The 12,319-nt window shown below is 42.1% G+C and overlaps 1 protein-coding gene across 5 annotated transcripts in view; it reads left to right on the top strand.

Annotated features, from left to right (window-relative positions):
* The window catches only part of Cobll1 (cordon-bleu WH2 repeat protein like 1), a 144,719-nt gene that overhangs the window by 115,435 nt on the left and 16,965 nt on the right, over positions 1 to 12,319 (top strand). For 3 of the 5 annotated variants that reach the window (XM_085681032.2, XM_085681031.2, XM_085681037.2), the window contains 3 exons: positions 9,550 to 9,703; positions 10,540 to 10,614; positions 11,760 to 11,879. In XM_085681032.2, coding sequence (XP_085537158.2) covers positions 9,550 to 9,703; positions 10,540 to 10,614; positions 11,760 to 11,879 — 349 coding nt within the window. The remainder of the gene's footprint in view (positions 1 to 9,549; positions 9,704 to 10,539; positions 10,615 to 11,759; positions 11,880 to 12,319) is intronic. The other 2 variants (XM_085681034.2, XM_085681033.2) reach the window with 1 other exon arrangement.

Here is a 12,319-nt window from a genome sequence, read left to right as displayed (position 1 = left end):
GCTTTGGTTTCCTGTCTGAATGGAAATGCCCCCCAGTTTATAACTTTGGTTGCTGCTTCCCTCTGGCATAGGTTCTGAGCTCAGTTAATCTGTAATTGGTTTGTTGTCTTCTTACATGTCCCTAAAACATGTCTGCCCAGTTCGTTGTAATTACAGGAACCTCTGATAACTCTATTTCTTCTCCTTTACTGTCAATCTGAGGCTGTACTTTCTTCTTCTTCATCTTTGAGCAGCTGAGCTCAACTCTCGTCTTTTGGCTTAAAAATGTTGAAGCTGAGGATTATCACTAATCAGCCTTGATTACATAAATAATATTTCATGAATGATGAGAGACAGGACTGTAAACACTGATTTGCTTTGAGAGGAGGAATGATAGCATAGGCCCTGAAATTTGTAGTAGTTTTCTTGGCACAGAAAAGGGCCAGTGAAGATGTAAATGGGAGGCTTCTAAACCCCAACGTGTCCAATGGGAGGCTTCTAAACCCCGACGTATCCAATGGGAGGCTTCTAAACCCCGACGTGTCCAATGGGAGGCTTCTAAACCCTGACGTGTCCAATGGGAGGCTTCTAAACCCCGACGTGTCCAATGGGAGGCTTCTAAACCCCTACGTGTCCAATCCATGTGTCCTGTATCATCTTGGTCTTTCTTCGTTGTCCCGTCTGATTCTTTTTCCTTGCCGTTTTATTTCCATCCACTTTTTCATCTCCACTGAACTTCTCCTTTGCTGAGGTTTCTCCTCTAAGGGATAAGATTTTGTAACTAAGTTTCCCAGAATCTTTGAGTTCTTGTGTTGCGACACGTTGTAATTCGGGCTTTTACCTGATGAAAGTGCTCTGTGGTCATCCATAACCAGGACCCGGTGCCTACTCCTGTGGGAATCCTGAGACCCAAGGAACAGTAGTAATGTAGAAGGCTTAATGCCTAACATCTCACTCTCTGCGGTTCCTGTAACACAGGAGTCCACACTAGAAGCACCTCACATTACTACAAAGAAATGGAGGGTTTTAAGTGTGAGAAAGGTATGTTCACTTACTGAACTTACTGACTAGAGGAATCGAATGTCATTATTAACCAATAATGAATTTTATACTAGATATGTTTGCTACAAATCTCATGACCAAATCAGCCTCTTGGAATTCCATGGGGGACCATTAACTTTAATCAGACACAGAAGCCACAGACTATTGGTGGTATTGCCACTTGGAACACCTGCTAGTTGAGGTAGCTCTTATCTTATTGGCTTCTATCATAGACTCATTTCAGGAGATTGGTGGGAGTGTTGGCAGAGTATGTGACTGCTTGCTTGGTGTGGGTTGAAGAACTGCAGGCCCCGTACCTACCGCCTTTTGCTGCCCCCTGCTCAGCACAACTGGCTGGTCCAGGATGTGTCCCTTCTGATGTTTCTCCACTCTTTCACTTCGATAGCATAATCTGAGTTGATCCTGATGAGGTAAGACCTCCCGAGCTTTTAGCAAGAACTCTGGATATGGCATTCAATAGAGAATATGGAAATAGAGTGCACAAAGTTCTAGGCGCTGCCTTTGCTCAGAGAAGAATGGAGTGGAGAGCAGAGGTTGGGTCTTTGAAAGAAGGTTTTCCGTAGTTCACCAGAAATAACGGTTTATTTTTAGACTGCTTCAGTGACAACAAGTGACATTTATCGTTCCATTCGATGTAAGGCCAATTGTGTTTATGAAGGTGTAAAAATTACACGTGAGAAAATAAATAGCAAAACCTCAAAGGGATGGGCAGCGTTTGTTAGACTTTACGGCGACTTTTCTTTATTTCACTTTCATTTAGACATTGTTTATATGTGACATCAGATTATACTGATTTCATTGTCATAGGAGAAAGACTGTTTACAGAGCTTACCCACTTTGCAAATTCAGTACCTCAAATTTCTTTTCTTTTTTTTAAATATTTATTTATTTATTATGTATACAATATTCTGTCTGTGTATATGCCTGCAGGCCAGAAGAGGCCACCAGACTCCATTACAGATGGTTGTGAGCCACCATGTGGTTGCTGGGAATTAAACTCAGGACCTTTAGAAGAGCAGGCAATGCTCTTAACCTCTGAGCCATCTCTCCAGCCCAGTACCTCAAATTTCTAAGTTCCATTTATTATGGCATAATAATGATCTTCAGATTAATGATATTTAAACTCAATTTGTCTTAAGTTGTTAACCAAGAGTTAACGCCATGGTATATTTGGATAAGCCTACTGTCAATCATAAGATACTTAATACATTTTTAATGCTGTTCAGTAGGTTAGCCAAGCATAATATGAATCTGTCCTATAAAAAGGAAATGCATTTTAAGACTAAAGATCATTTCAAATTGTTGTTTAAATCCCCTTTAAACCCAAACATGAAAATATTCTTGGAAGCAAATATAATCCAAGATTTCATAGTAGAACATTTAGCATCATTGAAGTTGGGCTGCTCTGTTTCTGACCTTTAAAGACATTTTTCCAGCATTCTTTCTGATTCATGCAGGATATACTTCACTGCCCCATGTTATGATGTACCCATGATTAATGTGTAAGCTAAGAGAGTCTCAAACGCTGGTCCTCAGCAAATCTGGGGAACTCTGCTTAATTCTGCCTTCTGTTAGCTCTCATTCCATTTGAGTGAGTAAAGTCTCATCCAGATGTGGATCCAGGTGGACTGTCTGCCATGATTTTTTTATCTGGCCTCACCGCTTTCTTTCACCTGCATCTTCTCATTTTCCTTGTAACATTTCCCTTTTCACAGGTCATAAAGTTTGTGTTTTGCTGTTTCAGGTGCAGGACTCTCCAATAGCGCCCAGCCTTATGGGTGGCTGTAACCAGGACAAATAATTGCGTAGCTAATGATTATCCAAGGCAGGCTCTCCTACGGAGTTTAGAAACCCGTTTTCTCACTTTGAAAACCCTTTCGACTTAACAATAACTTAGCCCTTCGTTTAAAAATTCAATCATAATTTGACTGAAGGAAATGAATTTTAATGCCAAAACTAAAGAGTTGTAAACAGTTAATTCGGATTAAACATACCCATGAAATTGTTCAAATGTATATCCTATAGTACACATTTATCTACTCATTGCTAAGATTTTACAAACTAGTGTTAAATCTTAACTTTTACTAAAGTCTTTGATGGTATGAAGGTGACTTAAGAGTTAAGATTTTCAGGCAGTAAGCCTGGTATAGGCAATAAGCTTACAATGGGTGCAGAACATGAACACTCTTGGGTTTCAGAGTTGATTCTGAAACAGATTCTACTTCGCTCTCACCAAATCTAGATGATTTTACATGCCCCCATTTTATATCCACAGCTCTCTTCCTCATCTTAGTAGCTGTTGTTTTCTTATTTACAAAGTAACATTCACAGCCTAAAAATAGACACATGTAGTAATGCCAGCTAATGTCTATGTAGCATGTACTCTTATTATACATGCATGATGCCTTTTGAGTAAACCTGTTTCTTTTTGACATAGTTTTCATGGTTAATGTGGTTACTTTCCGTACTTGAGAGGGCTGAAGTTTCTAAGCCAATAAATGGCGTGTTTCCTGGTTGAGCTCCCGATACTGACTCCAAATCCCCTTTGTTAGGAAATATTAGAGTGTATCATCTTACAGACTGAGAGAACACTCTGTAAAGCCTCTCTTCAGTTAGACAGGTTAATAAACTGAGTAAACTGGTCACCAATGAAGCTCATACTGTGTGTTTCTTAAGCTGTTGCAGTAGTTCTGCAAGCCCGCTTTGTAATGTTTTAATATTCTTGGCTTTGGAGCTTCTCCAGTCTTGTGTATCCACGTGTTCAACATAAATATATAACAGTTTTCTTGGCTGGACAAGCTAGTCAAGAAATACTGAAGTCTTCTGATTTGCATGCCCCTTTCCATGAAATCCTTGACCAAAGGATATGTTCAGTAGATTAAAGACTTCTCTTCTTTGGGGTTCTTGGGTTTTCACCATGTGTTTTAAAAAGTAGTTCTTAGTCAACATAAAAGATCTCCAGATTTGACTCTATGGCTTTGTCTTTCTTTGACTCTATCTTTACCGACTGTAGTTCTTTGCTGAGAAAACTCTTTCTGGTCACCGATCACCTCTTGTCTCCCTGTCTTATAAGACAATAAAATATATAATCTACTTTCTCAAAGGCTAACACTAATCTCATTCATCTGTCACTGAAACATGCATTCCTGTCATCTTCTTATTGCTGATCATCTAAAGTCACAATTCTTATTTGTTCAAAATTCCTGCCTTTGGGCCATTTGCACCAATTCTCACATTTGCATATTTTGTCACTAAAGTTAGTAAGTTTTCATCACACTTACCATGTAGCCTGTGTCTATGATAGACCTTTAAGGCTAGCCTTTGCACATAGACTGTTTCTATGATAGGCCTTTAGGTCTAGCCTTTGCACATACACTATAGTTATGATGGGCCTTTAAGTCTAGCCTTCATGATTTAGCAACAATCGCATTCTTCCCTAGTGTCCTCTTCCTTAGCACCCTTGATCCAAGTTACATCTTTAGGAATTTGTGTTTCTTTCTATCTTCTCTGCCGGCTAACAGTGTGACTTTCACAGAATAAGGCTATAAAACATTTCCTAGGATGTCTGTGTTTTCCCTGTCAACTGGCTTCATAAAAAGTACTGAAAAAATTTAAACCACTTCTAAAACCGCAGTCTATCTCATTTTGATGTGTTTTAAATTCCTTATCCCTAGAAATGCAAATACCAGGTGTAGAAATACTTGCTTGCTTTTGCGACCCCCAGCCTGATAAATGAATCTTTGCATAGTCTCTTTGAGTTACAGATAGGTTTGTATAAATTTTCGAGCATGTATAAAAAAGTTCCTTCCTTTTTTATTTCTGTCATCTACTTTGTTATATTCCTCTGCCTCACATTTAAGAGCTCTGGCTGTAACCACCTACTCTTGCCTGAGATCGGTCCTGTCATGACTGCTTTTATCAAGTGATGAAAGAGACCCCCTCAAGACACATTGATAAGGGGTGCAGCCTAGAGGTGAGAGACTGTTATTATACAATCACGGAAGCAATCAGTCATAGCTCCAGGAGCCTGGGACCAGAAGGCAAGCCACAGTGTCTCTTGCTCCCTCTTAGAGTTACTTACTGATCATCTACTGTGTTCTTACTGATGAACCCGGACGGCGGTGGGAATGGCATGTCACTAGGGCTTTGCCAAAAGAAGTAAATTCATCAAGAAATTACATCTGATTATTTCAGCTCTGGGGTAAATATTTTAAGAAGTGAAATGTCACGTTTTGTAGAATTTGAGCCTTCCTTGATGATCTCTATATTGGGTACCTTTTCTTACATAATATGACGTGTATATCAGAATCAGATTGCGTGTGAATTTTTATCATTTGCACGTATTCATTTGTTTTCTCTGCAGTACTTCATTTTTTTTTCTTCCAAATATCATGTGCCACAGTTTAGTTCTTGAAGTAGTTTTAAACACCACAGCCAGAGCCCTTTAAAATACACATGTGGAGGTACTCGCTCTACACAGGTATGTTCCCAGTAGTGTTGCTCAGTTACGGAGGCCTGGCGTGGGCCTCTGATTCGCTGTGGCTGAGGTAACAGATGGCAGTGAGCTACCAGGTGTCGGTACTGGGAACCAACCTTCAGTCTTCTGCAAGATCAGCACATGTGCTTAATGGATGGACCATCTTTCTGGGCCCCTAGCAGCTTTTTCATGATTATTTTCTGGGGTGGGTAAGGTTTGTTTGTTTGTTTGTCATGACAGTTGTTTACATCTTCAAAGAACAACAAGCTTTGTCGTGCCTTGAACACCCTGGTGACTTGAGCAGGCACTGCCTCCTGGCCAGGATGGACAACACTGCCTGCCAACCTCCCCTTGACTGACCTCAGGAGAATTTATTCTTTTTATAAGACACTAAATGAAGGTTTCCGAATACAGAGGCATCGGTAGAAGCTTTTTAAACTTTATATTCCACTGAAAGTGGTATTTAAACACTACCAGGTCCCGTGTTTCCTTCTCACTTCTTTGTCACGGGAGGTCCTTGACTTATTTCATAAGTCCATTAAGGATGCACTTGCATGGCCTCCCAAGGGGTCTGATTGCAATACTTAGTCAGAATTGACGTTAGTGGCTCTGAATCCAAATGTGGACTTGGGTGCACATCGTAGCTCGTTTCTTGCATGGCTGTGGAGAGGTCTCAAGACTCGTGGAGAGAGGAGGGGAATAGTGTTTGGTAAGGGCTGGCTTGGGTTTGGTGGTTGGTATTTTTCCAAGTGGTATGGTTGTTTAGTTATTGGCTACCTCAGAGAGCACGGCGGATACACTGTCCTATCCCCTTTGTAAAAGGACTGGGCAGAGAGATTTGTGTAGCCGAGTGTCTGCTGCAGTAGATGTCATTGCTCCGTCCCTATGAGATGTCTTTAGAACCTGATGTAGGGGCTAAATCAAGCCTTTTCTCTTTTCTTGCCTTGTCTTGGGAGGTTAATCAGGAAGAATCTTTTAAAATTCTCAAATAGTAAACTTGTTAAATTTTTCTTGATTAATAGCAAGGTACAAGGATTGAAATTTTTCTGTGAATTTGTTCATTACCTTTTAATGTACTTAATTATTTTGTAAAATTCAGTTGACCTAAGATAATGCATGTATTCCTAGTTCAAGTTCACCTCAGCTTCTTACTTACAATAATTATAAAACTTCTATGAGCTAGACATTGGTGTTTGTTGAAATACAGCAGTGGGCATAATTGGAAGAAAGAAAGTTTCTGCCCTTTTAGTCTTTTGGAGTGGAAATTGACATTGAACAATGAATCCAGCTCTGTAGTGTGCGAGAACACTATTAAATGCTAGTCTACCGGCATCAAGCTGGGAAGCAGGTGTGAGCTTTTGGGAGTCGAAGCTTCACTGAGGAGGCGCCACATGAGAAATAACCAGCAGAGAATGAGGGCTATGATCCTGTGTTATCAGGAGAGAGAGCTCTAGACCCAGAGAACAGCAAAGGGAGCCACCCTGAGGTAGGGACAGCAAGAAGGCAGTGTGGCTGAGCTGAGTCAGCCATCTTGGAGAAGGAGATTATTAGAGAGATCTTAGAGCCGTGTTATCACTTAGAATTTTTTTCCTGGGCCAACAAAAAAGCCATCAGTGGATTTTGAGTAAAGGAGCTCACTGCGATGTGCATCTTATCAAGAAAGTCCTTTTGTTGATGAGAAGTGGTATAGAATGAAGTCCATTTAGATGGTTCTCAGCGAGTCAGAGAGCGATAGATGGCCCAACAGACCAGAGGCAGTGTGGGTGGGGAGAGCGGGTGAGGCGGTTGGAAGACGGAAGCACAGCTCTCTTGCTTGTGAAGACTGTGAGGGAAGCAGCTTTGGGGATGAAGGAAGAGTGGTGGTTGTCAAGAGCCCAGGTGGAGACATGCTAGCAGCAGCTATCCTTAGGTAGCTAAGGTCTAGGGTGGAGACCTGAGCTTGGGATTCATGATTACGTCAGGAACACTTCAAATCCAGAGAACCATGGGGTTGCCAGGAGAATGAACGTAGACACTGAAATGGATTACACATATGGAGAACCCACAGGTGTTCTTCAGGAGATGAACGGCAAAGAACAGCAAAATGGAGTAGCTGTGGTGTGGGTCTGTGGAGAGTAGGGAGTGTGGCGTCCCAGGGGTAAAGCGAAGTTTGGATAGCGGTGTTCTTCTGTGCTTAGCGCCGCACAGGTCTAGTCAAGGAGTTTGTTACGTGACTATCACTTATGGTCAAGTTTGATGTTTTTTTGTTTTTTTGTTTTTTTTTTTTAGCAAAAGTGTTAATGGATCTAAAGTTTGGAAAATTTGAGTTTTAGGTACTCCGGTACAAACTAGGAGATTGAACTATATATACATGTCTGTGAAGTAGAGATGGTGAAGCACTTGCCCAGGGGGCATCAGCCATCCTGCTGGGTGATGCTTGTCTTAGGGTCCGCTGACAGTCACCTGCTGTGGGGCAGGCGACCTCAAAGGGATTGCCTCTCTCTTTCTCTCTCTCTCTATATGCCTGTTTGTCTGTCTGTCTGTCTGTCGGTAGATCTAGCTAGCTGAGAGAGAGAGAGAAAAGTAGACAGAGTCATATGTTTCAAGCTGCCTTTCAGCCTTCACGTGTACAGTGTAGCACACATGTATTTGTTAGACAGGTATGCACGTACACATGTACATACAGTACCCGCATGCACCAAGTAAGTGTAAAAACAAATTGAAAGAGCTGGCTCACATCTATGATTTTTTGGTACTAAGATATACATGAAAAATGTAAAAATCTACATGTCATATGGAAGTAGAAAGGAGGCCATGTGTGAAGGGGATGTGTATTCATGTGTGTATGCATGCTTGCATGTATATCGCTATGTATGTGTGTTTACATTTTTAAACCAATCAAATATTTTATTTGTTGTGGTTTTCAGCCCATGCTATTTTTAAATAGCATGCATGTATTAGCTACAATTATGATGTTCTTGAATAATGTGTTTTAGTTGATTCTTCTCCCCCATCCTGTCCTCTTTTTAGCCGAGTCACCTTCACCTCTCCTTATGGCAGCCTTTCCGGTCTCCTTTCCAGTTCAAACCATGTCGATTTTTCTTACATGTTTTTCATGTATGTCTTCATACCGAGAAACATAGATTGAGTCAGCTCTTTAATTTTGTTTTATATTTGTGTGTGTATACGTGTGCATGTATGCCTGTCCCACAAATGCATGCGTGCTACGTTGTACTTGTGGAGGTCAGAAGGCTTGCAAAAGTCGGTCTCTCCTTCCGCCGTGTAGGTCCCGGGAGTCTCTAACTCAAGTCATTGAGCTTGGCAGTAAGAGCCTTTACCTGTTAACCGATCTTGGGACCCTAAGTCAGCCCTTAATATGCACTTCTCTTCCCTTCCCTTTTCCTTTGTGTGTCCGCGTACGCGCACATTCCCCTATTCATGTGTGTGGGAGAAGTTAGTGGTAGGTATCTTTTATTCTGCTCCACCTTAATCTTTTGGATACAGGGCCTCCCACTGAATCCTGAGCTCATCAGTTGGTTTGACTGGCTGCCCAGGGGGACTTGATCCACTGGTTTCCTCTCCTCGCCCCCACACACACTGGGTTTACAGATGTGGGACACCATGTGTGGGTTTTAAGTTGATGCTAGAGATCCAAACTCAATGCCTCACGCTTCTGCAGCAGCACTACCCTTTGGCCCACCTCCCCAGCCCCTTCCCAGTGTCCTTTGCATCTAATAATTTTTCCAGAATTTTCTTCCAAAATTAGCTTTTAATTATGTCCCTTTGAAGTCTTGAACAGTGTAGTTTCTATGTCAGCCCCATCCTGGGCTATCTTTTTTTTTTAAAAGAAGGGCCATTTGTTTTGTTTCTTTATGTGTCCCTCTCCTTGTCTACCGTCTGTAACACGGCAGATGCTGCACAAATACTTTCGGATGAAGGCCTTTGTGGTTCATTTTTGTATTTGACATGTTTGCCGTGGAGGTCAGGGCCGTGCCTGAAGTTTGCGCTTGATTGCTAAATATAGGATTCTTTGGCCATTTTGTTTCCTACAGAATTCCACGGATGGGATCATGATGAGGACAGGGTCACTGCAGCTCAGTAGCTCCTCAGGAACTTTGTCTCTGAAAAGAACAAAGCGAAAAGCACCTGCCCCACCTTCGAAAACGCCTCTGCAGAACGATGACAGCAGCCCTGCGTCTGATAATGGTATTCTCTTGTGTACAGTACATTGGCTTTGGCTTTGTGTTCTAATACAGTCAGTAAAGCAGTGAGACATAACTTTTTGGTTTTCCCCTTTCTGAACAGGCTTTCACTATAGATCCATGGCTAGCCTAGAACTCCCTAATCAGACCAGGCTGGCCTCAGACTCAGAGATCTATCTGCTTCTGTCCCTGAGAACTGAACTGGAACTTAAGATGTGCACTTTACATGCGCTCTCTCTTTCTCTCTCTCTCTCTCTCTCTCTCTCTCTCTCTCTCTCTCTCTCCCTCTCCCTCTCCCTCTCCCTCCCTCCCTCCCTCCCTCCCTCCCTCCCTCCCTCCCTCCTCAATCAGACCAGGCGGGCCTCAGACTCAGAGATCTGTCTGCTTCTGTCTGTCCCTGAGAACGGAACTGAAATTTAAGATGTGCACTTTGCATGCTGTCTCTGTCTCTGTCTCTGTCTCTGTCTCTGTCTCTCTCTCTCTCTCTCTCTCTCTCTCTCTCTCTCTCTCCCTCTTTCTGTCTCCACACATACACACTTCTAAAATAGCCTAATTATTATTGCTTAAGTGCTTCTGGAAAGTCTGCAATGAAAAATGGCAAAATTATACCACTTCATTATCGTAACGAGTGTGCGAACAGTGTGCATATATTAACTCAGAAAATACTGCAATTCCAGGTTTTACTCCATAGGAATGGGGATGGAGGGTGGGGTGCATGTAGTCATTTCACAGTTGTGTGGTTTAAGTTGATCCTTCCTGGATTAAATGATAGCAGAAAATTCCTCAGGAGTCATTTCTCATCTGAGTATGACTTATTATCGGTTCTCTTGCATCTTTCAGCCCTGCTTTCAGAAGATGGAGTTGCTCCAGACAGCGCTTTGGAAGCAGACTCTCCTGAGGTGCTGTCCAGCCTAGGTATGACCCCCATCACTGCACACTGCCATTGTGAAGGAAAGAAATGTCTTGACAGTTGGGGAATAAATCTAACCGGAATGCTCCTCGTATCGAGACATTGGAATTCTTTGGCCTCTTTTCGCACTTTCGGTCTATGAAACACATCCTTTGTTGCCTCTCCCGAAGATTAGACACCAGGATAAGAAACTGGCAGAGATAAAAGTTCCAGTTCTAGAGCTGGACCCTGAGTGCTCACTCTGATTTCCTTACGCGCTATCTAGTGGACAGTTAACAGCCTCCTTCTAGGTAAGCACACACACCACAGTGGGGAGATTCTTAAAGTTCAGCACAGTCTCTTTCAACAGCTGCTTTGGGTATGAATTCAGCATTCATACTGTCCTACTTTAATGATGAATTACTTTTTCCCATGCAAATACTTTCCACAACATAGCCCACATTGTGGGTTCTCCCCAAGTAAATGAGGTTAAAAATAATAAAGACAGTTCGATCTGTTTTTAATATTTCACTAATAACTACTTAGTATAGTAGCTTTTATAAGAAGGACTAGGAACGGCCTGTAGTGATGCGCATCAGGAATTGCAGCACTTGGGAGGCTGAAGCGGGGAATCCATAGTACCAGACCACCCTGCCTTAGGAAGGAAAGAATACCTCAAGTACGTTAGCATGGAGATGCTGCCAGATGTGAGTACCTAGATTGTCCCATTTATATTCACAAAGTTGAATGAGTTTGGGAGTCGCTGACATTGAATCTTGACTCTTACATGGTACTTAGGAATTTGAGATTTTTAACTTGTAGAAGAATCCTATTTATGGTTTAAGACATTAGTATTTTATAAATAGTACTGCTTTTTTTTCCCCTTAGAACAGTCTCAATAATACCATCTCATTCCACAGAGGAAATGTACCAGAGATTGTTGTCAACATAAAATATATCGTGAAATTGGAAGGTTCTGCAGTTTTGGAAAGATGGGCAGGCTCCTCAAACTTTGTCCCATGTCTGTTTCTCGCTTTCCCTTTTCAGAGCTACTCCATGGGCAAATGTGAGCTAACAGCACTGACGTCCCACTGCGTCCTGATGTCTGCTTGCTTTGTTTTTTAACTCTCTTGTCTAAGTGCCATTTCCACAGACTCTCCTTCTTTGGCAGATGGCTCCCCTGGCCCCCGGTTCCTAAGCCAGGAGCAGTGTACTGTGCCCAAGCCGGCGGATGAACTCTCGCTCTCTGAGGGCCCTGGAACTCCAGAGGCAGCTGTAGCATCCTTGACGTGTAGGTGCTCAGGCCCTGACTGGCTGTGGCTTTGGTATATGCAGAGGGAGGTGCCGTTGAGTAGAGATCAGATATTACTTATTATACTCTGTAAAACCTTTCATAAGTAAGTAAGTGTCTCTGCCTTTGTGCAGGTTTGAAATGCACGGTTTTCCTTCACTGTCTAAATAAGCAGGGCAAATCTGGAGAGGAGTCACTCAGTGGCTCTGAGGATCACTTTGACTTGTATTTGGTTTCCGACTGTTCGAAAGGGCTCCTTGGACTTGTATTATCTTCCGTGAACATAGGAGAGACTATTTCCAAATACTCTTTATTGAACTTCCCACGTGAGCTGTGTGACTACTCATTTTCTCTCAGTTATTCTCAGATGCTTTTTCTCTTTTAAAAGTAGGATTATTTTGTTTTAGGATAGAGCAACTTTATAATTGCATAATATTTGG

The sequence above is a fragment of the Myodes glareolus genome, chromosome 21 (genome assembly GCF_982192425.1).
Source record: "Myodes glareolus chromosome 21, mMyoGla1.1, whole genome shotgun sequence".
In the NCBI taxonomy this organism is placed as follows: domain Eukaryota; kingdom Metazoa; phylum Chordata; class Mammalia; order Rodentia; family Cricetidae; genus Myodes; species Myodes glareolus.
The sequence above is the reverse complement of the archived record's forward strand: the minus strand, read 5'-3'. Positions and strand labels throughout refer to the sequence as shown.